Source organism: Eptesicus fuscus, chromosome 4 (genome assembly GCF_027574615.1).
Source record: "Eptesicus fuscus isolate TK198812 chromosome 4, DD_ASM_mEF_20220401, whole genome shotgun sequence".
NCBI classification, from domain to species: domain Eukaryota; kingdom Metazoa; phylum Chordata; class Mammalia; order Chiroptera; family Vespertilionidae; genus Eptesicus; species Eptesicus fuscus.
The window spans coordinates 1,573,188-1,600,370 of record NC_072476.1 but is presented as its reverse complement, the minus strand read 5'-3'; the positions used below and the strand labels follow the sequence as shown (position 1 = coordinate 1,600,370).

Sequence of the window (27,183 nt, the reverse complement as noted above, 5' to 3'; positions counted from 1 at the left end):
AGGGGGGCAGGGGGCTAACTGTAACACTTTTTTTAAAAATTTATTTTCTTTATTATTTTTTAAAATTTATTTTTATTACTGAAAGTCTTACAGATGTTGCCTTTGTTTGTTTGGTGTGTTTTTTCCCATTGACTCCCCACCATCCTTCACCCACCTCTCCCAGGCCTTCACCACACCATTTTCTATGTCCATGACTATGCATATAAGTTCCCTAATTAATCTCTCCTTTCCAGCCTCACATTCCCACCTTTCCTCTGAAATTTTTCAGTCTGTTCCATGCTTGTATATCTCTGGTTCTATTTTATTCATGAGTTTATTTTGTTCATTATACTTATTTTGCTCACATATGGTTGAGATCATGTGGTACTTATCTTTATCTCTTATTATCTTAATATTTCCATTCACTCTACTCACCACACAATTTTTACTCTACATACAAATTCCACCCATTAACACCAATTGAAACCAGCCTACTACAACCATAAGGTTACATCCCTCTCTTCAGTGCAAATGGCAGCAAGGACTAGAGATTTGGCTTGTTGAATGACATCTACTTGCTAAGCCTGAAGAAACCAGGAAAAGCAGCAATAATTTCCTGTTATCTAAACATCAACATTAGCATTATCTTAATCCATACCTGTGTGTGTAGTCTTTGGGTAGAATAAAAGATAATTCATTCATAACATTCTTCTCCAAAGTGGCTGATGGTATATGATAATATATCAATTTGGAGATTTCTTCAACATTACAGTGAGGTTCCTTCACTATGACTATGTGGTATCCCACACCTGAGAAAATCCATTAAAAAAACAACTTAGTTATTTCCCTTATTCTAGTGAGACTCCACTGGATTTTCATGACTTGGATGAACAATAACAAGGTATGGCATGCCACAATTAAATTTGATTACAAGTCTAAAAAGTCTAATAAATGCTTCTTTTGTAATTTTATTATTTTTTTTACAGACCAATAGATAAGAGATAGAAAGAAAAGTTTCTGTGATCTGGCCTCTTGTATTACATACACTGAAATCTGAGAGAACAAGATTTATATTCATTAAACACATATTTATTGGGTGCCTACTATGTGCAAGTAAGTAAATAAATCAGCTAAAACTCTTATCCTTCAGAGACCTGAGAAATCTTTCCAGAGTATTCTGTACTTTTACTAGGTCCACTGCACAAGCCTTCCAGAAGTTGGGGATGGGTAGTGACAAAAATCCCTCCAGGGTTCTCCAGGAATTTGTAGAAAACATTGCATAGCATTCTGATAGCCCACGGTATGACAAAAAGGCTGGAGAAATAGCCAGGGGATTCATTAGTCTTTCGCTGCAATGGCCCTTCAAAGGTTTGGGAGAGCGTAGTAGGGTAGAGAGAAACCCTTTAAGGTAAAACACTGCAGGGATGGATAACAAAGAGGATGTGTCAGATAAAAAAACAACTGGGAACTAGACTGTAAAGAGAACTCTATAATCTCATTCATGCACAGATCCCAACCTCTGCTAAGAGCAAAATCCTAATCTCATTCTTAAAATGTTTGAAGACAGCTATGATCAGTATCTAAATACAGTAGGTCCTCGGGTTACGTCGGAGATCTGTTCCTACGGTGCGATGTAACGCGATTTTCACCATAAGTTGGAATCCACCTACATAAGCACCTACGTCACTCACATGGAGCATATACACAACAGTAATGAAGTGAAACAGTAAAAAGAAATTTAAAAGAAAGATAACAATTCCTTACTTTTACTTGTGGTAAATAAATAATAAAAACATAAAGCACATATGTACATACATCGAAATAACGAAACTTTTTTTATAAATAAATGGAAGATGGCGACATAACCACGAAACAATGTACGTTACGTCCAATGTAACCTAAGGACTGTCTGTAAAGTTGTAACACAGTCCAATATTTGCTTAAATGCAGGTCATATTTATTCAGTTGTCTACTACAATAGTGGCCAACATATCAAAGCATACCCTTTTCTGAGAATAAGTATGAAGTACTTTATTCTCTCTTTTTTAAAATATATTTTATTGATTTTTTACAGAGAGGAAGAGAGAGGGGTAGAGAGTTAGAAACATCGATGAGAGAGAAACATTGATCAGCTGCCTCTTGCACACCCCCTACTGGGGACGTGCCCACAACCAAGGTGCATGCCCTTGAACGGAATCCAACCCGGGACCCTTCAGTCTGCAGGCTGACGCTCTATCCACTGAGCCAAACTTGTTTTGGCTAAGTACTTTATTCTCTACTGTTATTTTTTTCACAGTGATAGTCATAAAAGTTACAAAACATGCAAAGAAGAAAATATAACCCTAAATATAATGAAAAAATCAATAGAAGTGGAACAGAGGTATTTTTCAAACAAAAGAAAAATATATCACAAGAATCCAACTCTATAAAGTGGAGAATATGACTTACCTAATAGAGAACACAAAATAGCCATCATAAAGATGCTCACCAAAGTTAGGATAATAATACATGTGAAAAATGGGAATTTTAACAAAGAAAGAGAAAACTTAAAGCACTAAAAAAGAAGTCATAGAGCTAAAGAATATGATTAACTAAATTGAAAAATTCACAGAGGGGTTAAAAGAAGACTAATGAATGAGTGACCTCCAAGTCAAGACATTGGAAATTATTCATTCAGAGGAGTAGAAATAAAAAAGAATAAAGAAGAGTAAATAAAGCCTAGGAGATCAATAGAATACCATCAATAGAACAATATAGACACTATAGGAGTTGCATAAGGAAAAGAGAGAGAGAAATAACAAGAAGGTTATTCAAAGAAATAATGGCTAAAAACTTCCCAACCTAGGCAATGGACATGAAGATTCAGGAAGCCCAGAAGATGTATACAAGATGAATTCTAAGGAATTCACAATGAGTCCCATTTTAATCAAACTAGAGGCCTGGTACACGAATTTGTGCATGGGTGGGGTCCCTTGGCCTGGGCAGCAATCAGGGCCAATTGGGTCAACCAGGGGGAGGGGACATAGGAGGTGAGCCAGCCATGTGAGGTTGGCTGTGGGAGCACACTGACCTGCATTGAGCATCTGTCCCTTGGTGGTCAGTGCCCATCATAGTGACCAACCAACTGGTCATTTGGTCACTTAGGCTTTTATATAGAGAGAGATAGTCAAAAGTCAAAGACAAAAAGAAAATTTTGAAAGCAGCAAGAAACAAGTTGTCACATACAAGGATGATCACTAAGTTATATAATGTCTAATCACAAGACATTATAGAAACCAAAATAATATTATATATCAACTTTAATTGAAAAATAAAAAAAATATTTAAATTTAAGAAAATTTATTAGACCAGTGGTTGGCAAACTCATTAGTCAACAGAGCCAAATATCAGCAGTACAACAATTGAAATTTCTTTTGAGAGCCAAATTTTTTAAACTTAAACTATATAGGTAGGTACATTGTCATTAACTTAATTAGGGTACTCCTAAGCTGGCCTTTGCTAAAAACTCAAGGGGCCAAAGAGCCGCATGTGGCTCGCGAGCCGCAGTTTGCTGACCACTGCATTAGACTATCAACAGATTCTTCAGTAGAAACCTTAAAGGTGAGATGATATATTCAAAGTGCTGAAAGAAAAATCTTCCAACCAAGAATACTATACTGGCTAAACTGTCCTTCAAGAATCTATATATATAAAAGCCTAAACGACTAAACAACTGAACAACCAATCGACTGTTCACTATGATGCACACTGACCTCCAGGGGCAGATGCTCAATGCTTCCCCCGGTGGTCAGTGTGTTTCCACAGCAGGAGCACTGCTCATCTGACTGTCGGGTGCCGGACGCAGGGCTCATGGCTGGCGAGCACTGCTGCAGTGATGCAAGCCTCTCCAGATCAGGACTGACTGGGCACGAGTCTGCGGCAGGCACAGTGGGGCCGGGATGAGTGGGAGTGGAAGGCAGGAGCAGAAGGCAGGAGCAGAAACACATGTACAGTATAAAAGAAAAAATCACATGATCATCTCAGTAGGTGCAGAAAAAGCACTTGACAAAATGTAATACCCTTTCATAATAATAACTCTCAATAATTCTGATATAGAAGCAACTTAACATAATAAATGCCATGTTAGACAAACTGACTTCTAATATCATACTCTATGGTGAAAAACTAAAAGCTTTTCTTCTAAGATCAGGAATAAGACAAGGGTAACCACTCTTACCATTTCTATTCAACAAATCCTGAAAGTTTTATTTGAGTAATTAAGCAAAGAAAAAAATGGTATCCAAATTAGAAAGAAAGAGAAAAAACGATCTTTGTTTACAGATGATATGATATAGGCAACCCTAAAGACTCCACAAAAAAAACACACAAAACTGTTATAGCTAATATATAAGGTAGGATAAAAAATCATCAAAAAAAATCATACAAAAATAAATTGTATTCCACATATTAACACTGTACTATCCAAAAATAAAATTAAGAAAGTAACCTCACAATAGCATTAAAAAAGAATAAAGAATTAAGCTTAAGTAATAAGGTGAAATATTTGTACACTGAAAACTAAAATGCATTGATAAAAACATTAATAAAAAATTAATAAAGACACAAACAAATGGGAAAACATCCTGTGTTCATGAATTAATATAGCTAAAATGTCAGTAGAACCTTAAGTGATATGCAGAGTTAATGCAATCCCTATCAATGCAATTCCAATGGCACTTATTATAGAAATAGAAAAAGATCCTAACATTAATTGAAAACACAAAAGACCCTGAGTAACAAAAAAATTTTTTTTCAAGAAAAAACAAAACTGGAAGCATCACACTTTCCGACTTCAAGTATATTATACAGCAACAGTAATTAAAACAGTATGGTACTGCCATAAAATTAGAAAAAAATAGATCAATGTAATACAATAGAGCAGCGGTTCTCAACCTGTGGGTCACGACCCCTTTGGGGGTCAAACAACCCTTTCACAGGGGTCGCCTCAGACCATCAGAAAACACAGATATTTACATTATGATTCATAACAGTAGCAAAATTACAGTTATAAAGTAGCAACGAAAATAATTTTATCATTGGGGGTCACCACAACATGAGGAACTGTATTAAAGGGTCGCAGCATTAGGAAAGTTGAGAACCATTGCAATAGAGAGTCCAGAAATAAATCAACACATATATAGTCAATTGTTCAACAAGGTGCCAAGAATACACGATAGAGAAAAGATAGCTTCTTCAGCAAATGGTATTGAGAAAACTGGATATTCACCCACCAAAGACTGAATATGGGCCCATATTTTACATCATACACAAAAATTTTACATCATTGCAAAAAATACAATCAAAATGTATTTAAGACTTAAGCATATGACTTGACCCTATAAAATTCCTAAAAGAAAACATTGGGTAAAAGCTTCTTTATGTTGATCTTGGCAATAATTTTCTTGGATATAACACCAAAAGCACTGGTAACAACAGCAAAAATAGACAAGTGGGGTTACATCAACCTAAAAACCCTCTGCACCAAAAAGGAAACAATCAATAAAATGGAAAGGCAAACCTGTGGAATAAGAAAGAGTATTTGCAAAGACTATAACAAGTAAAGGATTAATTTCCAAAATATATAAGGAACCCCAACTCAGTAGCAAAAAGACTAATATCCTGATTTTAAAATGTGTTAAAGATTTGAATAAACATTTCTCAAACACACAGAAATGGTCGTGAGGTATATGAAAAGATACTCAACATTACCAATAAAAACCACCATGAGATATCAACCCACACCTATTAAGACAACTACTAAAAAACAAAAACAAGTGTTGGGGAAGATGTGAGAAAACTGGAACCCTTGTACACTATTGGTGGTAATGCAAAATGGTGTAGCTACTGTAGAAAACAGTTTGGAGGTTCCTCAAAATTTAAAATTAGTCCGTCAGAGAAAGACAAATACCATGTGATTTCACTTATATGTAGAATCTAAAACAAAACAAACAGAAACAGACTCATAGAAATAGAAACCAAAGGGATGGTTACCAGAAAGGAGTAGGTAGGGGATGGTTGAAAGAATAGGAATATAGTCAATAATCCTATATAATAAAAGCCTAATATGCAAATCGACCAACTGGCAGAATGACCAGTTGCTATGATGTACACTAACCACCAGGGGGCAAATGCTCAATACAGGAGCTGCCCCCAGCCTGCAGGCCCCAGGCCAGCAAAGGTGGGTGCCAGCGGGGGCCCCCGATGCTCTGCCGGTAACCCCACAGATTGACCCTCATCGTCGGCCAGGCCTAGCGACCCTACCCATGCATGAATTTCATGCATAAGGCCTCTAGTCTATATATATAAAAGCCTACTATGCAAAGTGTCCCCTTGGGAGTTTGACCGGGAGATTGGGAGTTTGATCGCTCTCTATGATGTGCACTGACCACCAGGGGGCAGCACGGAATGAAGAAAGGCCCCGGCTGGCAGCCGGAAGGCCCCGATTGGCCCTGATGGCCAGCCAGGCCTAGGGATCCTACCTGTGCACGAATTTCATGCACCAGGCCTCTAGTATTGCAATAAGTTTACAAGATGACAGATGATTACCAGAATTAGTTGGCTGATCATAATGCAAGTATAAAAATGTCCAGTCACTATACTTTACACCAAAACTAATATAACCAATATAAGGTTATATAACAACTATGCTTAAATAAAACAATAAATGTTGTAAACCAAAATAATGTCACCCCAATATATTCAGTAAAATAAATTTAAAAACCAGAGCTACCAAATGATCCAGCAATTCCACTTCTGGGCATTTATCTGAGGAAAACAAAAAAACACTAACTTGAAAAGTCATAGATCCATTTTGAGTTGATTTTTAAAAATATATATATATTTTATTGATTTTTTACAGAGAGGAAGAGAGAGGGATAGAGAGTTAGAAACATCGATGAGAGAGAAACATTGATCAGCTGCCTCCTGCACACCCCCTACTGGGGATATGCCCACAACCAAGGTATATGCCCTTGCCCGGAATCGAACCTGGGACCCTTCAGTCCGCAGGCCACTCTATGCACTGAGCCGAACTGGTTAAGGCTTGAGTTGATTTTTGTGTATGGTGTAAGATAGTGTTCCAACTTCATTCCTTTGCATATGGCTGTCCAAGTTTCCTAACATCATTTATTGAATTGACTGTCCTTTCCTCATTATATATTCTTAAGAATTTTTTTGTCATAAATTAATTCACCATATATATGTGGGTTTATTTCTGGGTTCTCTTCTGTTCCATTGATTTATGTGTCTGTTCTTATACCACTAAAACTTTTCTGATACACAGGTGACAAGATTTTTGCACAGAATCCACAAAAATAGTATCAGACCTAATATGTGAATAAACAAGTTCATAGTATACAAGATCAACATAGAAGTCATTATATCCTATATAATAAAGAGGGAATATGCTAATTGACCCTCACACCATTGCAAAGATAGCAGTGCCCACAGCCAATAAGGAGGGAATATGTTAATTGACTGCACTGTCCTCAAAGATGGTGGCACCCATAGCCAATAAGGAAGGAATATGCTAATTTACTGTCATGCCCTCAAAGATGGCAGTGCCCACAGCCACAAGATGGCGGCGCCAGGGCGGTAGGTGCATGGCAAGGCTGGGCCTGTCCCTGGGCGGGCCTGGCTTTGCCACGTGCCTGCATCCAGAGTCCCACAGTCCCCTCAGCCCCCCAGGTGCCCAGGGCCGGACCAAGGCACGGACAAGCCTTGGATGGCAGCTACCCAGCTGCCCAGGGCTGGCCGAGGCTCAGGTAACCAGGGCCAGCTGAAGCTTGTGCTGCTGGCAGTGGCAGCAGCAGAGGTGTGATGGTGTTGTCGCCTTCCCCTGATCACCAGGTCCCCTCCTGCCCCTGAGGGCTCCCAGACTGTGAGAGGGGGCAGGCCGGGCTGAGGGAAACCCCCTCCAGTGCATGAATTTTCATGCACTGGGTCTCTAGTATCTAAATATTAGAAAGGACACAATAGTAAAATGAATTTAAATATATAATATCATTTACATAAAATTAAAAACAAAAATAGCTTGGAATAAATCTAATGAAAGACCTTCACAGTAAACACAACAAAATACAGCCCAAAATGATTAAATGGATGGACCCTAAATAAATAAAGAAAATTGTACCATGTTCATATAGGGGAAGAGTTAATATTATTAAAATGAACAATCTTATCAAAATTATATAAAGATTCATAGCAATCCCAATCAATATCCTTCCAGGCTTTTTTGTAGAATTTCACAAAATGACCCTAAAATTCATATGGAACTAAAAAGGGACTAAAGCAGATGAACTAATTTTGAAAAAAAAAAAGTTAGTGGATTTATATTACCTGTTTTCAAGACTTACTACAAAGACACAGTATTCATGACTATGGTATTTGTAAAAGATAGACCTAGGTCAATGAAACAATAGAAAACCCAAAAGTAGACCTACATATAAAGAGTCAACTGATTTTCATCAAAAGTGCCAATTCAACAGAAAAAAAAAAAAAAAGAGTTAAATGTATTCTGGATATTCACATGGAAAAATCAACATCAACAACTTACCTAACACCATTCACACAAAAATTAACTTGCAATAGATCATAAACTTTTAGAAGCTAGAACCATAAAAAAATCCAGAAGAAATATAAGAGAATATATTTGCAACCTTTGCATAAGCAAAGGTTTTCTTAAAAGCATGGATCAAAAAAAGGAAAATAAAGGATAAACTGGGCTTTTCAAAATTAAAAGGTTATGCTCAATAAAAAAGATACTAGCAAAAAATAAATAGGCAAGAAATGCATTTGAGGAAATATTCACAATACAAATATCTGACAAGGGACTTTCAGAATATGTGAATTGCAAATTAACAACAAAAATGATACAAAACCGATATTTATACTTCACAGAGTAAATTATACATAGAACCAATTTGTACATGAAAATGTACTAAATATAATTATTCCTAAGAAAATGAAAATTAAAGTAATAGATATTGTTTCACATTCTCTAGATCAGCTAAAATCCAAATACAATACCAAAATACTGGTATGGATGTACAGCAAAGTTATTTTTCAAACAGCTGGTAGTTGTAAAATAATACAAGCACTTTGGAGACTCTTTTGGCCGAAAGTACACTTAATAATTGACCAAGTAACTACATTCCTATGTATTTTCACCCAAGATAAATTTTTATCCAACAGAGAGTTTTACAAGCAAGTTTACAACATATTCATTCCTGATATTTGGAAATTAGAAATGACCTAAAACAACCTAAAAATCCATGAAGAGTAGAACGTGTGTTCTTCTGATACATGCAGCAACAAAGATTAATCTCAAACTATTGTGCTGAGGTAAAGAAACCAGAAACAATAAATCATTGTGTATGATTCATTTATGTTATGTCCAAGAACAGGCAAAATTAATATATGGTAATAAAAATGAGAAAGCAATTGCCTTTGGGAAAGGGAATTGATGAAAAGAGGCTAAAGGGGACTTTCTGGAGTCATAGAAATACTCTGTATCTTGCTTTACTTGGAGTCAAATAGGCATATACAATTGTAAAAACTTATCATACTGAGCATGGAATATCTATTCATTGTACTCCACATAATTACACTTCAATTAAAATCTTTTCCTCCATAGAGGAGAAACAGATAATAAACAAGGTAAATTAATAAATTATATATTTTATTAAGCTAGTGCTTCAGAAAAAAATGGAAAGAAATACGAAAAGTTGGAGATAAGGTAATGAAATTTTATTTAGGGGGCCAAAGAAAACTGATATATAGATAATTTTAAATAATTACCTGAAAGAAGTAAGGAAGCTATTAAGACATATTTGGCATTTTTATGTTTAGAAAAAGTCTTCTCAAAATTAGAATAAAATATTCTGCACATACAGAAGCAATTTTATACTGATTTAAGCAAGGAATAGATAACTTATTCCCTACATTTTTCATAGAATTCATGAATATATCTATCTATTCATCATCCATCTACTGTCTTTATCTATCTATCTATCTATTGATATAGCTACCTCATTAAAGGCCCAACTGCAATTGGGCAAATTACAATTTAAATGGATGTCATATGAAAGAAATAAACATGAAATTTGGACAATGCAATAGTTTTGAAAAATTTAAATATGACCATTGTTTCAAAGGGCTCATAGTTGAACCCAATTAAAAGAATAGAGGGAATCACTGAAGTGATTGGTAGATATAAAAAACACACAAAAATTATGTTAAATAATATTATTAAGATATCAATATCCATAAAAGTTATGTTAGAACAATATTAAGACATCAATATCAAAAGAATTATTAAAGGGAGAGAGACCATATATTTCTTTGAGGAAAAATGAAGAGCCACAGCATCGCAAGGATCCCTTCACCATGATGGCAATGCGGTCGCCCAGGACGTCAGCTTCATCCATGTAGTGGGTGGTCAGTAAGACGGTCCGGCCCTGTTTATACTGCTGAAGGAGGTCCCAGGTGGCCCTTCGCGAGGCGGGGTCCATGCCAGCTGTGGGCTCATCAAGTATCACCACCTAGAGACCAGAACAACAACTCCATGACCACGTTAAACACGACGGATTAGTGCACTGGGGTCTTTCCAGTCACTTGTCCAACTAAGCTAAGATGATAAGCTTGGACTAAAACTGAATTAGGAATGCTGGACTGGTTCCAAACCTATGGCTATTTTATTCCAACAAGGTTGGTAATGTAAGCACATCAGGGGTTTGGGAGGCTCCTTTCAGAGTTGGATACATATAAGCACATGGGTTTGTGTCAGCTTTAGACCTGCTTCAGTGGGGATCCATTTTTAGCTTTTACTTTACTTTTACCTTGGAGTCACCTATAAGTGCTATAATGATGGAGAGTCTGCGCTTCATTCCTCCACTCAGTGACACTGAAAATGCATTTCGCTTTTCCAGAAGGTTAAAAGCCGACAGCATACGGTCAATTTCCTTAGGGTGCATCTTTCGAGGGATTCCTTTTATCTAGGAAAAGAAGGCAGACTTTACATGGTGCTTCCAACTTCATCATCAGAAACATGTTTCACCAGCTCTTTTCTTACATCATCTACAGTGTCTTCTTCCCTTTGCCTCTCTTTATGTTTAAAGAAGAATTCACCAAAAATAAATTTTTTAACTTTCTAAGAATAAGGATATTGATAGTATGTACACTATCTTAAGTACAGGAATAGAGTGGAAATAAAGCAACATGTCTTTGGTTACCACACAATAGAAATAAAGGTGTTCTGCTACTGTCAAGTAATTAAACAACAAGTCCTGCTGGGGACACAGGCCCAAGCTTTTCCTGATCTGGACCATCTGTTTTGAGATGGCATATCCATTAACATAGGCCTCTCCACTGGTGGCAGGATAGAGACCTAGAATCAAGCAGAAGACATACAGAAGCTTAGTTTTCATGAGGGAACAGGACAACAAACTGTTCATTAGCACATGAACTTCAAAATATACTTGTAGATTACTCATTAAAATTAGTAATTTCTCAGCACCTCACAGCTGTTCGAATGGCTATTATCAATAAGACAAATAATAAGTGTTGGAGAGGATATGAAGAAAAGAGAACCTTCGTACACTGCTGGTGGGTATAGTCATTCTGAAAAACCAGTATAGTGATTTCTAAAAAAATTAAGAATAGAGCTACCATATGACCCAGCAAGCTTTTTACCAACTATCTACCTGACAATTTTGAAAACAATTATTCATAAATAGAGATACATATGTTTGTTGCAGCATTATTTACAATAGACAACACATGGAAACAACTCAAGAGTTCTTCAGCGGATGATTAAAGACATGATACATATCCTATCTAATAAAGAGGGAATATGCAAATTGACCATCACTCCATCACAAAGATGGTGGCACCCAGTCCTCTCAGACCCACCAGAGTTCCCCAGCCCCGGGGAGTGGGGCAGCCGCTGAGAGCAGGCAGTGTGAGCGGCCTGGCGGAATGCTTGCTTCATCACTGTGGCGACGAGGCAAGCATTCCACCCCAGCCACAGAGGGCCTCTGGGCAGCAGACACAGAGCAGCCAGGGTGTGGGGGGAAACACTTGCATCGTTGCCATGGTGACGAAGCAAGCGTTCCACACCTGGCTGTGGATGGGCCTCTGGCTGGGGCCAGGCGTGGAATGCTTGTGTCATTGCCACAGTGATGAAGCAAGTGTTCCGCGCCCAGCCATGGTGGATGGGCCTCTGGCCGGGGAGGGCAGTTGGGGCCATGAGGCTGGCCGGGAGGGAAGTTGTGGCCATGAGGCCGGCCAGGGAGAGCAGTTGGGGGCCATAAGTCTGGCAGGAGAGGGCATTTGGGGGCCATGAGGCCGGCAGGGGAGGGCATTTGGGGGTGATCAGGCCAGCAGGGGTGGCAGTTGGGGGAGAGCAGGCCAGCAGGCAGAGTGATTAGGGATGATCGGGCAGGCAGGCAGGTGAGTGGTTAGGAGCCAGCGGTCCCGGATTGCGAGAGGGATGTCTGACTGATGGTTTAGGCTCAATCCCACAGGGACATTCCCCAGCAGTTGGACATCCCCTGAGGGGTCCCAGATTGGAGAAGGTGCAGGCCGGGCTGAGGGACACCCCAGCCATGCACAAATTTCATGCACCAGGCCACTAGTATAAAAATAAAAACATGTAACACAAATAGTGGTTGATTTGGGTGACATTGGTTGCCAGAGAGAAGGGGATAAGGGAAAAAGGGGGTCCTAATATAAGGTGACAGGAGATTCTGGGTGGTGGGCACACAGTAATATATCCAGGTCTTGTAACATCTAAACCCATACATGAAGCCCATATGTTCATGTTGACAAATGTCACTCCAACAAACTTAAGTAAAATAAAAACATGAAATATTACCATTTACCACAACATGGCTAGACCTAGAGAATATCGAGCTAAGTGAAGTAAGTCAGATAGAAAAGGATAAGAACTATATGATTTCACTCATATGTAGGACATAAAACAAAAAGCAACAAACAAATGCATAGATACAGACAATAAAATGATGATTACCAGAGGGGAAGGGTGAAGCATCCATCTTATATGAAAACTGCTGTTTGAAAATTTTAACCCTGCTAATAGACTTCTGTAAATTCTTGCTTGCTAAGACTACTCCCACTTCAAATAGGCATTAAACTTTCCCCAGACAAGGATATCAGTGCTGGCGCCAGGCTAGGCCTCTGGTTGAGGTCTCAAGGCCCAGCACATACGTGCTCTTTAAGAACTTGCAAAAGGGGCCGGAAACACTCCATATTTGGGAGACAAAGAAGGCAGAATCATATAAATAGGGAGAATTCCTGCCCAGAATTTGAGATACATTTTCCTCTGGACCCGTGCCTAATAAATGTAACTCCATCTTTCTAAGTATTGCTTTGTTCTTCTTCGGTTTTCTGTAACATTTTTGGTTCCCTGAACCAGGGAATAACTGAGCTTGGCCTTTGGCCTCTGGAGAATGGGCCTGGTTTGGGGCCGATTTAGCTAATAAAAATTTCTCTCTCTGTTTGTATGTTTGTATAAGTAAGGGTTTGAATTTGCTCTGATTTGTGAATTTGCTGTATTAAACTGAAATTTTAAAGTCCTAGGGTTAATTTAAAGGTATAAATTTGCAATATTTCAAAGAACAAAGAACTTTTATTTATGGCTTTCTTATTTTTAAATTTTATTTTATTGATTTTTTACAGAGAGGAAGGGAGAGGGATAGAGAGTTAGAAATATCAATGAGAGAGAAACATCGATCAGCTGCCTCCCGCATACCCCCCACTGGGGATGTGCCCGCAACCAAGGTACGTGCCCTTGACCGGAATCGAACCTGGGACTCCTCAGTCCACAGGCCGACGCTCTTATCCACTGAGCCAAACCGGTTTTGGCAATTTATGGCTTTCTTATCTCTTTTGGTGATTGGAGACTTCCAAGGATAGGGCTTACAGCTCTGCAGGGCGGAGAGATTTACAGGCCCTGTCCCTGGCTGTGACATCATAGTCCAACGTTTGTTTAACTTACTGTTTTCAGTTATTAGGATCCTCATAGAGGACATAACCTGGTCTTTCCCTTCCTCTCTCATCCTGATTCTAATAGCATCTGTAACTGGATTAAAGATCTTTTCTTTCACGAGGCCATCCAGGCTTTCAGTTCGCAAGAAATCTCCCTACACACCCTTATCCTCATCCGCTATCTTTTCAGGCTGACTAATAGTCATTTTTCCACAGGTCGAAACTCAGCCTTCAAAAGGGAGGACTGCTACAGCAGTAGTCTGTAGTTTTCTCTGAAACTCCCACTGTTTCTTTTTCTCCCCTCTGTAGGAATTGTCTTCTTCTGACTCACAATCGGAAAGGGAGACAAGCAATTGGACTGGAGGATGGGACGGGACAGGTGGGGAAAGGGTTGTCAGAGAAATCAAGAGTGGTAAAGGAGGAGGATTTAAGATCCTCTAGGAGTCTAGGGGCTTAGAGTAAAAATTTATGAGGGAAAACAACAGTTACAGATTTGAATGAGAAAAAAGTATCCTTAAATGTAAAAAGCCTGGTTATACAGGATCTCAGACCGCTTGCTTTATTTCCCCTGCTAAGAACAGAGTAAATGGTTAATGCAGAAAAGGGGAGAGGGTATCAGCAGTTAATTATGAAGCTGGGAGAGATAGGTTTTTGTTTATTTTCACTGGCTGCAGATCGCTCTGCTGGTGTAGGTGTCTTATCAGAACTTCTAGCTACCCTGGTGATTTAAAACTGGTTGCTAGGCAGACTCAGCCCCCAAGAGCCAGATGAAAGAAGGGGGTGAAGAGGGCTGGATGCCTGAGCTGCCTGCAGTGGCCCTGGAAGAAGCCTCAGCAGCAAGAAAAGCGGGGACAGCAGACATTTACCTGACACTAGGGCTGCCCCGCTGCTACTTAGGCCTTTGGCTTGTTGGCTGCAGCAGTTAAACCAGAAGCCAGTGACTGCTACTGGCCTTCCTGCAGCCCCAGGAATAGAGCAGCAGGCCCGGGATCTGTGAAAGCAGCAGACAGAGCTAGTGAAAGCTCCCTGTTTGCAAATGTACTGAAAGGGTTCAGTACCTGTTGCTGCTGGACGAGGAGGGGCTGACATCCCTTCCAGTGCACTCCCTTGGGAGAGGCCTGGTCTCTGCTCTTCCACAAAGGGGACTGGCGGGAAGACAAGGGGCCTAATACCCAAGCCACTGCCACAGAAGCGCTTTGCAATATGCAGAGCTGTTTCTAACTGCAACTCTGGCTGTTTGGGACTGGCAGCTTAAAGTCAAAGGGCAAAGGAAAGGCACTCTCCCTGGACCGGGGAGCCTTCAGGACTTTGAGATTCTCCAAGAGAGGAGGAGTCTGACTGAGGGATGGCAGAGACCCTGTTGGGTTGGAAGGACCTAAGGCCGCATGTTAAACTTATAAATTACAGCTTTCTAGGCAGACGTCCAAGCCCAGTTATGTAGGGGTTAAGCTGCCTGTTTACAGCAAAACAACTTTCTCCCGTGCTAAAATAAAATTTAGGGAAATTAGACAGGCTGTGTTTGTGGCTAGAAAGAAGAACTGGCCACCTTGCACAGCCCTGACAGTAGCCTGCAGAAAACTGTATAATAGACTTAGATGATATCTGCACCTTCATGGACATGACTCCAGAAAGACAAGGACAATTTTGCTTTATGTGGGAAGGTCAAGAATAGACCTTAGTCACCTCCCTAAGATATTTGTATAGCCCTACCATGTGTCATATACGGTAGCAGAAGATTTGGCTCCCTAAGGTGGCCACAGTGCCAATATTGTACTTCATTGTATTAATAATATTGCATTAACCTTACAGATTTGAACGCAGTTGCCAAAAGGGAAGGTGCCCAAATTGGCAAGGAAAATACCCATCTGGTTTTAGTCTCTATTGAAAGACAGTTGGCAGCCTATACACTGTCTTGCAGGCCTGTGTGACCATGCCCATGTCAGGTGTGGCAAAAACCTCAACTTTAGGAAACTGGGGAAGGCCTGTTTGGAACAGAGGGAAGTGGTGAGTACCAGCCCTTTGTTACAGGAATTACAGACCCTGTGAGATCCTGTGACATGTGAGACCACGTAAAGCAATAAAGCTCCCTTAGTCCTTTCTCAGAGGGCATGTCACCCCTCCCAGAGACCATATGAAATTTTAAGGACAAGTCAAGTAGGGGGAACCCTACTACAAGGACAGGTATAATTGTCTACTTGAATATAGACACATTTTGAATTTCTCCTTGTCATTTGAAGACAGTATATTACTCTGAAGAATCCATAGAAAGGACTGACAAGGAAAATCAGAAGATCTTAAAGCAGGTCAGTATATTTTTCTCCTTATACAATTCCTCCGAAATTTGGCAATACTTAATAAATCATGGCAATACGTTTCTCTACATAAATTCAATAAGACCTGTTTCTAAAAGTGGTTTTATTGACCAAAAACTTTAACTGGAGTGTCATGTTTTAAAGAGCCCTGTCGGAACTCTAAAGACTTGAAGCCAATAAGAATGCCAAAGAAAAGCCTGGTATCCTCCTTGAGAGCCCTAAAAATGGCTGGTACTGGAGCATCAGGCCCAAACCCTACCATCACTGGTGGTTGGTCAGAGTAGAAGGGGAGCAATAAGGATGACTCTGCATCCCTGCAGAACCACACACACTCTAGGCCATGACACATAGGGAGGCTACTGAGATGGGCCTTAAAACCTAGGGCATGGGCCCAGGTAGAGTCACTGCAGGTGAGGGATTCACCTAACTCAGCAGATACTACAGGCAGGCCTGACAACAGCTGGATGGTTTGGTTTCCTAGCCCTACGGGGCACAATAAGATTCAATCATGAAATTCCGGCAAAGGTAGTCAGTTACCATTCTTGTTGTGTTTATACAAAAAATCAGGCCAAATTAAATACAATAGGTAAATTAGTCTTTATCTGGCTCTTTAGATAAACATAGAGGTAATTTTGAGGAGAAAAATTCTATTTCAATAGAGGTCATTAAAACTGAAATGTTTTCTTTCCCTTCCACCGGATCATTTGTTACAGTTTATCTCTGCCAGGTCCCACCTCCTTCTGTGCCTAGGCCTCATCGTCCCTGTGACACACAGCAAGGATCTCTTGGCTCTGAGAGAAAACTTCGTCCCTCCTCAGCACAAAGCAGCTACAGAAGTAATGCAATGTCCATTTTCCCTATAAGAATTCAGAGCCAGGATCCTTGAAATAATATATTAGGCAGTTAGACATGAGCAGAGCAAGGACGATGGGCCAACTTGAGCTACCAGATGTAACTAAGTATTTAAGAGAAGGGGCATAGCCAAAGAGGTACTCACCAAAGTCTCAGCCCTAGACAAGGCTGGTAGCCTATTTTTCCAAAAGACTTGACCCCTCCCTTTGCATTTGGGTGGCATACTTGCCTCTGGGCAGTAGCAGCCACAGCTATGCTTATCAAAAAAGCAAATAAGTTAACCCTAGGGCAGTAACTAATCCTAACTGCCCCACATGAGGTAGAGGTTTTACTCCAGAACACACTAGAGCACTGGATGTCAAACACTTGAGTTACCCAGTTTCAGGCTCTCTGTTGGACAGAAGAAAAATCAGTAACAATTTATACTGATAGCAGGTACGCATTTACAACAAGGTAAGTGTTCTCCACAGAAGCAATAGGGAACCGGGCCACAGATGAAGCTGTCCGGGAGGCTGCCCTAAAACCAGTGGGGCCTTTACAGATTCTAGTGACTCTTCCAGATCCTGACCTACCCAATCTAGAAAAGCAAAAATCCATAACCAGTCTTTATTCAAGTTCTTACAAGCTTTACAGTCTACCAAGGAAGCAATTCAGAAGCACATCTGAGATGCTCTGCCTGTACCAACTTCTGATCTGGTTTATCCCTTCCACCCTGGTGACTCTGGGTAAAGAAATTTGCCACCCAAGGATTGACTCCTACCTGGAAGGGACCACCTCCACGGCAGTCAAGGTCAACAGAATCCCAACGTCGCTTCATTACACCCGGCTTAAGACAGCCCAGGAAAAATTGAGAGTCCAGGACTCTTCGGACTCTCTAAAGATTACTCCTGGCCCTCCTTTTTGACCCTTATCTAATAAGCAGGCCCACTAATGTTATTAGGCAGAAAATTAAGATTATTAGTCCTCAGGGGTAATTATACTACAACTAGAGGCCCGGTGCACGAAATTCGTGCACGGAGGGGGGTTGTCCCTCAGCCCAGCCTGTACCCTCTCCAGTCTGGGAACCCTCAAGGGATGTCCTAAACGGGCAGTCAGACATCCCTCTCACAATCCAGGACTGCTGGTTCCCAACTGCTTGCCTGCCTGCCTTCCTGATTGCCCCTAACTGCTTCTGCCTGCCAGCCTGATCACCCCCTAACCACTCTGCTGCCAGCCTGTTTGCCCCCAACTTCCCTCCTCTGCCGGCCTGGTCACTCCTAACTGCCCTCTCCTGCAGGGTTGATCACCTCCTTTCTTGCAGGCCTGGTCCTTCTCAACTGCCCTCCCTTGCAGGCCGGGTGCCTCCCAACTGCCCTCTCCTGCTGGCCATCTTGTGGTGGCCATCTTGTGTCCACATGGGGGCAGGATCTTTGACCACATGGGGGCAGCTATATTGTGTGTTGCAGTGATGATCAATCTGCATAGTACTCTGTTATTAGATAGGATAGAGGCCTGATACAGGGGTGGGGGCCAGCTGATTTGCCTTGAAGGGTGTCCCTGATCAGGGTGGGGTTCCCTTGGGGCGTGGCGCCGCCTGAGCAAGGGGCCTGTGGTGGTTTGCAGGCGGGCCACGCCCCCTGGCAATGCAAGCAGAGGCCCTGGTATCTGGAATTTATTTTCCTTCTACAATTGAAACTTTGTAGCCTGGAGCAGAGCCAAGCCAGGGGCTCCCTACAAGGCCCACAGCCATTTGTGTTGGGGTTATAATTGAACCTTTGTTGCCTTAAGCGGGTGGGCCCGGCCAGGGTGTGTGGAAAGCTTTGCTTCCCCTGTTGCCAGCGGCAACCCTGGCCTGCTCTCTCAAGCTCCATTCTGCTGCCATTTGTTTGAATTTGTTTACCTTCTATAATTGAAACTTTGTAGCTTGAGTGGAGGCTTAGGCCTGCAACGGATCGCGGAAAGCTTGGTTTCCTCTGTTACCTAGGAAACCTTGCTCTCTGTGGCTGTAGCCATCTTGGTTTGGGTTAATTTGCATACTCGCTCTGATTGGATGGTGGGCGTGGCTTGTGGGTGTGTCAGAGGTATAGTCAATTTGCATATTTGTCTATTATTAGATAAGATGACTAAGAGTCAATGATTTGACTATGTACATAAAACCAGTGGGGAATGAAGCATCCATCTTATATGAAAACTGCTGTTTGAAATTTTAACCCTGCTAATTGGCTTCTATAAATTCTTGCTTGCTAAGACTACTCCCACTTCAGATAGGCATTAAACTTTCCCCAGACAAGGTTATCAGTGCTGGCGCCAGGCTAGGCCTCTGGTTGAGGTTTCAAGGCCCAGCACATACGTGCTCTTTAAGAACTTGCAAAAGGGGCCAGAAACACTCCATATTTGGGAGACAAAGAAGGTAAAAACATATAAATAGGGAGAATTCCTGCCCAGAATTTGAGATACATTTCCCTCTGGACCCACGTGTAATAAATGTAACTCCATCTCTCTAAGTATTGCTTTGTTCTTCTTCGGTTTTCTGTAACAAGGGGAGTGAGGAAAGGATGGAAAGGGTAAAGGAAATAAATACAAGATGATGGCAGGAGACTGGACTATAGGTGGTGAGCACACATCAGAGTATACAGATGTATTTTAAAGTTGTACAGCTGAAATTTGTTATTAAACAATATTAGCCAGATACATTTAATAAAAAATAAACTAATATTGAAGCCCTACTGAGCTTTAAAAAATTTTGAGGCTTTTGTGGTACCTTTAAGAGAGGCATTTTGTTTCTATGTTTTTAAGTTTTAATTTTGCATTAAAAATACGAACCTACAGAAAAGTTGTCTGCTGGTTTAGGCTCAATCCCACAGGGACATCTCCCGGCAGTTGGACATCCCCTGAGGGGTCCCAGATTGGAGAAGGTTCAGGCCAGGCTGAAGGACACCCTCCACCATGCACAAATTTCGTACCTACATAAATTCTCTTATGTGATCCATTTTTAAAAATAATTAGGAATATCTCACACAAAGGAAAATTCTAGAAAATATAAATTGTTATCTTTGAAGTGAAGAGATTAGAATTTTTTATTTCATTAACTATATGTTCTAATTTTCTTTTCAAAAGAAATCTTTATTGTTGAGAGTATTACAAATGTATCCATCTTTCCCCATTTCCACCTCCACAGGGTTCCCACCCCACCCCAGTCCTTCACTATCCTATTCTCTGTGTCCATAGGTAATGCATATATACATACAAGTCTTTGGGTAATCTCCACCCCCAACCCCCGGTTCTATTTTACTCATCAGCTTATTTTTGTTCATTAGATTCCCTGTTTATTTTGAATTTTTAGATTCAATTGTTGATCGATATGTATTTATAGCCATCTTATTGTTCATATTTTTAATCTTCTGCTTAAAGAATACTCTTCAGCATTTCATGTAATACTGGTTTGGTGGTAATGAACTCCTTTACCTTTTCCTTGTCTGTGAAGCTCTTTATTTGACCTTCAATTCTAAATGATAGCTTTGCTGGGTAGAGTAATCTTGGTTGTAGGTCCTTGCTATTCATCATTTTGAATATTGCTTGTCACTCCCTTCTGGCCTGCAAAGTTCCTGTTGAGAGATCACCTGACAGTCGTATGGTGCTCCCTTGTAGGTAACTAACTGCTTTTCTCTTGTGACTTTTAAGATTCTCTCTCTGTCTTTACCCCTTGGACTTTTAATTATGATGTGTCTTGGTGTGGTCTTTTGGGTTCCTCTTGTTTGGGGTTCTCTGTGCTTCCTGGACTTGTAAGGCTATTTCTTTCACCAGGTAGGGGAAATTTTCTTTATTCTTTAATTTTATTTATTTATTTTATTGTCTAATTTTTACATATGTCTCCTTTTTCCCCAGTAGACACCCCTGCCCCCAGTCATTCCCACCCTGGGCAAGTCCCAAATGCTACAGTGTCTGTGTCCATTGGTTCTGCTAGTATGTATGCATACAAGGACTTTGGTTGCTCTCTACCCCCCCAAATCCCCCCCCACACACACACACACCTCAGGTAGGGGAAGGTTTCTGTCATTATTTCTTCAAATAGGTTTTCAATATCTTTCTTTCTCTCTTCTCCTTCTGGCACCCATAATGTGAATGTTGGTACCATTGATGTTTCACAGAAGCTCCTTACACTATATTTTATTTTATTTTATTGTTTAAAGTATTACAAATAGTAGTACATATGTCTCCTTTTCCCCCACATTGACCTTCCCCCAGCCTCCCAATACCCCCCGCACATGCCCTTACCCACCCCCAGTGTCTTGTGTCCATTGGTTATGCTTATATACATGCATATGAGTCCTTTGGTTGATCTCTTACTTCCCCTCAACCCTCCCCTGCCTCTGCACTGTAGTTTGACAGTCTGTTCGATGCTTCTTCGTCTCTGTATCTATTTTTGTTCATCAGTTTATAACGTTCTTTATATTCCACAAATGAATGAGATCATGTTGTGTTTATCTTTCACTGACTGGCTTATTTTGCTTAGCATAATGCTTTCCAGTTCCATTTATGCTGTTGCAAATAGTAAGAATTACTTCTTTTTTATAGCAGCATAACATTCCAACTGTGTAAATGTACCACAATTTTCTAATCCACTCATCTGCTGATGGGCATTTAGTCTGTTTCCAAATCTTAGCTATTGTTTATTATACAGCTATGAACATAGGGGTGCATATATTCTTTCTGATTGGTGTTTCTGTCTTCTTGGGATATATTCTTAGAAGGGGTATTACTGGGTCAAATGGCAGTTCCAATATTAATTTCTTGAGGAAATGCCATACTGTTTTCCACAATGGCTGCACCAGTCTGCATTCCCACCAGCTGTGAAGGAGGGTTCCTTTTTCTCCACATCCTCTCCAGCACTTGTCGTTTGTTGATTATAGCCATTCTGGCAGGTGTGAGATGTTACCTCATTGTTGTTTTGATTTGCATCTCTGGATGATTAGTGACTTTGAGTATGTTTTCATATGTCTCTTGGATTTCTGTATGTCCTCAGTCGAAAAATGTCTATTAAGTCCTTTGCCTATTTTTTGATTGGATTGTTTATCTTCCTTTTGTTAAGCTGTATGAGCTCCCTATAAATTTTGGAGATTAAACCCTTATCTGAGATAACATTGGCAAATATGTTCTCCCATGCAGTGGCGTTCTTGTTGTTTTATTGATGGTTTCTTTTGCTGTGCAGAAGCTTTTTATTTTGATGTAGTCCCATTTGTTTATTTTCTCCTTAGTTTCCACTGCCCTGGGTGTTGTATCGGTAAAAATATTGCTACAACAAATGTCTGCTATTTTGCTGCCTATGGGTTTTTCTAAGATGTTTATGGTTTCCCATCTTACATTTAAGTCCTTTATCTATTTTGAGATTATTTTTGTGTATGGTGTAAGTTGGTGGTCTAGTTTCAATTTTTTGCAAGTATCCAATTTTCTCAGCACCATTTATTGAAGAGACTGTCTTGACTTCATTGTATGCTCTTGCCTCTTTTGTCAAATATTAATTGAGCATAATGGCTTGTGTAGTTTTCTGGGTCCTCTGTTCTGTTGCATTGGTCTATATGTCTGTTTTCCTGCCAGGACCAGGCAGTTTTGAAAACAGTGGCTTTGTAGTATAGCTTGATATCTGGTACTGTGAATCCTCCAACATTGTTCTTCTTTCTAAAGATTGCTTCAGATATTTGAGGTCTTGTTTTATTCCATATGAATTTTTAGAGAGTTTGTTCTATGTCTTTGAAGTATGCTATTGATATTTCAATGGGGATTGCATTGAATTTAGATTGCTTTGGGTAGTACGGACATTTTAATGATGTTGAGTCTACCAGTCCATGAACACAGTATAGTCTTTCATTTGTTCATGTCTTCCTCTATCTCTTTTATCAGCATCCTGACATTTTCTGAGTACAGGTCCTTTATCTCCTTGGTTAAATTTATTCCTACCTATCTTAATTTTTTGTTGCATTGGTAAATGGGATTGTTTCTTTAGTTCCTTTTCTGTGAGTTAATTATTGGTGTATAGAAAATCCATAGACTTCTGGGTGTTAATTTTGTATTCTGCTACATTGCTAAATTCATTTATTAAGTCTAGTAGTTTTTTTTTTTTAGAGTCTTTTGGGTTTTTCTATGTACAATATCATGTCATCTGAGAATAAGGACAGTTTTACTTATTCTTTTCCAATTTAGATGCCTTTTATTTCTTCTTCTTGTCTGATTGCAATGGCTAGTACTTCTAGTTCTATGTCAAACAAGAGTGGTGAGAGTGGGCATCCCTGTCTTGTTCCTCTTCTTAGGTGAAATGGTTTTAGTTTTTTCCCATTGAGTATGATGTTGGCTGTGGGTTTGTCATATATGGCTTTTATTATGTTAAGGTATGATCCCTCTATTCCCGCCTTGCTGAGAGTTTTTATCAAGAAATGGTGTTGGACTTTGTCAAATGCTTTTTTTGCATCAATTGGTATGATTATATGGTTTCTATCTTTCAGTTTGTTTAAGTGGTGTATCACATTTATTGATTTGTGGATATGATACCATTCTTGCATCCCCAGAATAAATCCCACTTGGTCATGGTGTATGATCTTTCTAATGTAATACTGGATTCAAGTTGCTAGTATTTTGTTGAGAAATTTGGCATGTATGTTCATGAGAGATATTGACCTGTAATTCTCCCTCTTTGTATTGTCTTTATCTGGTTTTGGGTTTAGAGTAATACTGGCTTTGTGAAAAGAGCTTGGAAGTGTTTCTTCCTTTTGAATTTTTTGGAATAATCTGAGGAAAATAGGTTTTATATCTTCTTTGAATGTTTTATAAAACTCCCCTGTGAATCTGTCTGGTCCAAGGCTTTTGTTTGTTGGAAGTTTTTTGATTACTGCACCAATTTCCTCCATAGATATCGCCTATTTAGATTTTTTTATTCCTCCTGGTTGAGTTTTGGAAGGTCGTATTTTTCTAGGATTATGTCTTTTTCTTCTAGGTTAACCAGTTTGTTGGAAGAGAGTTGCTCATAGTGTTTTATAAATGACTAGCGGCCCAGTGCATGATTGAATCATGCACGTGTAGGGCCCCTACATGTTTTTGCTTTCACTTGCGGGAGAGCTGGGTGCCTGTCCGCTGGTGCACCAGGCCTTTCAGAAGCCTCTGGCTCGGTGGAGGCTTCCGAAAGGCCTGGTGCCAGAGCAGACAAGCACCCAGCTCCCCTGCTTTTGATGGTCCGCGGCAGGTTGTGAGCTCGCTGCCCCAGAGGCCCCTTCTGTTCCGCATCACAGCCATGGCGCAGACGCTGAGCTCGCGCAGCTCAGCATCCCACTGGCCTAATAGGCTACCCCGGCCACCCCGAGTCCCGCCCCCTGCGCCTCCCGCTGGCTTAATTGTGGGTGTAGTGGAGTGATGGGAATTTACATATTACCATTTTATTAGGTAGGATTCTTCGTATTACTGTGCGGTCTGTTGTTATTTCTCCTCTTTCATTTCTGATTTTGTTTATTTGAATTTTTTCTCTTTGTTTCTTGGTGAGCCTGGCTAGAGGTTTATCAATCTTGTTTATTCTTTCAAAGAACCAGCTCTTGGTTTCATTGATCTTTTGTAATGTTTTTTGTCTCTTTTTTTTTATTTCCACTCTGGTCTTTGTCATTTCCTTCCTTCTGCTCACTCTGGGCTTTTTTTGTTGCTCTCTTTCTAATTCTTCAAGTTGCACAGTTAGATGGCTTATTACCAGTTTTTTTGTTTTGTTTTGTTTTGAGGTAGGCCTGTAATGCTATGAACTTCCCTCTCAGAACTGTTCTCACTGTGTCCCAAAGATTTTGGATTGTTGTGTTTTCATTATCATTTGTTTCCAGGATGTTTTATTTATTTCTTCTTTGATCTCTTTGGTAACTCACTCATTGTTTAATAGTATGCTCTTCAGTCTCCAAGTGTTTGAATTTTTTATTGTTTTTATTGTAGTTTATTTCTAATATTATGCCATTGTGATCTGAGAAGATGCTTGATATGATTTCAATCTTCTTGAATTTGCAGAAACTTTGCCTGTGTCCCAATATGTGGTCTATCTTTGAAAATGTCCCATGTGTGCTTGAGAAGAATGTATATTCTGTAGTTTTGGGGTGGAATGTCATTGCGAAATTCATTTATTAAGTCTATTAGTTTTTTTGATGGAGTCTTTTGGGTTTTTTATGTACAATATCATGTCATCTGCAAATAAGGACAGCTTTACTTCTTCTTTTCCAATTTGGATGCCTTTTATTTCTTCTTCTTGTCTAATTGCAATGGCTAATACTTCCAGTACTATGTCAAACAGGAGTGGTGAGAGTGGGCATCCCTGTCTTGTTCCTGTTTTTAGGGGAAATGTTTTTAGTTTTTGTCCATTGAGTATGATGTTTGCTGTGGGTTTATCATATATAGCTTTTATTATGTTGAGGTATGAGCCTTCTATTCCCACCTTGTTGAGAGTTTTTATCAAGAAAGGGTGTTGGATTTTGTTAAATGCTTTTTCTGCATCAATTGATATGACTATGTGATTTTTATCTCTCAATTTGTTTATGTGATGTATCACGTTTATTGATTTGCGGATATTGTACCATCCTTGCATTCCTGGGATAAATCCTACTTGGTCATGATGTATGATCTTTCTGATGTATTGCTGGAGCCGATTTGCTAGAATTTTGTTGAGGATTTTGGCATCTATGTTCATGAGGGATATTGGCCTGTAATTCTCTTTCATTGTGTTGTCTTTATCTGGTTTTGGTATTAGGGTGATGCTGGCTTCATAGAAGGAGCTTGGAAGTGTTCCTTCTTCTTGAATTTTTTGGAATAGTCTGAGGAGGATAGGTTTTAGTTCTTCCTTGAATGTTTGGTAAAACTCTCCTGTGAAGCCATCAGGCCCCGGGCTTTTGTTTGCCGGAAGCTTTTTGATAACTGCTTCAATTTCGTCCATAGTTATTGGCCTATTGAGCTCTTTAGATTCTTCTTGATTGATTTTTGGAAGGTTATATTTTTCTAGGAATATGTCCATTTCCTCCAGGTTGTCCAGTTTGTTGGAATAGAGTTGTTTGTAGTATTTTGTAACAATCCTTTGTATCTCAGCGGGGTCTGTTGTTATTTCACCTCTTTCATTTCTGATTTTGTTTATTTGGGTCCTCTCTCTTTGCTTCTTGGTGAGCCTGGCTAGAGGTCCATCAATCTTGTTTATCCTTTCAAAGAACCAGAATTATTTCTTCTTGTTGTATTGATCTCTTTAGAATTAGGAAGTGACCTTCCTTGTCTCCTGTTATGGCTTTCACTTTGAGATCTATTTTGTCTGATATAAGTATTGCTACCCCAGCTTTTGTTTCATTTCTATTTGCCTATAAGATATTTTTCTATCCCTTCACTTTCAGTCTGTATCAGTCCCTTGTTCTGAGGTAGGTCTCCTGTAGACAGCATATATATATGTGTCATGTTTTCTTATCCTACAAAGATGTCTTTTGATTGGAGCATTTAATCCATGCACGTTTAATGTTATTATTGACAGGTACTTGTTTGTAGCCATTTCTGTACTTTATGCCTGTGTTCCTTCCTCCCTATCTATTTCTTCTTTTTACAGCATTCCCTATAGCATTTCTTGCATTGTTGGTTCAGTAGTGATAATCTCCCTTAGCCTTTTTTTTTTTGTCTGTGAAGCTCCTGATTTTCCCTTAAATTTTGATTGATAGTCTTGCTGGATAGTGTATTCTTGGACTCAGTTCTTTGGGTTTGCATCACTTTGTGTATTTCATTCCATTTCCTTCTAGCTTGATGTGTTTCTGTTGAGTAATAATTTGATAATCTGATGGGGGATCCTTTGTAGGTAACTCTCTGTCTCGTCTTGCAGCCTTTAAGATTTTCTCTTTGTTTTTAACATTTTCCATTGTAATTATGATGTTTCTTGGTGTGGGTCTTTTGGAATTCATCTTGCTTGGAACTTTCTATATTTGTGTGAATTTTTTCTTTCCTATATCAGGGAAGTTTTCTGTCATTATTTCTTCAAGTA

The 27,183-nt window shown here is 39.8% G+C and overlaps 1 protein-coding gene across 1 annotated transcript in view; it reads right to left on the bottom strand.

The window, feature by feature from the left end:
• Window positions 1-27,183, bottom strand: part of LOC103302875 (phospholipid-transporting ATPase ABCA3-like) — a 289,346-nt gene that overhangs the window by 117,924 nt on the left and 144,239 nt on the right. Inside the window, exons 13-16 of the mRNA XM_054714402.1 lie at window positions 11,250-11,404; window positions 10,857-11,012; window positions 10,349-10,559; window positions 638-788 (exon numbers count right to left, since the gene is read on the bottom strand). Coding sequence (XP_054570377.1) covers window positions 638-788; window positions 10,349-10,559; window positions 10,857-11,012; window positions 11,250-11,404 — 673 coding nt within the window. The remainder of the gene's footprint in view (window positions 1-637; window positions 789-10,348; window positions 10,560-10,856; window positions 11,013-11,249; window positions 11,405-27,183) is intronic.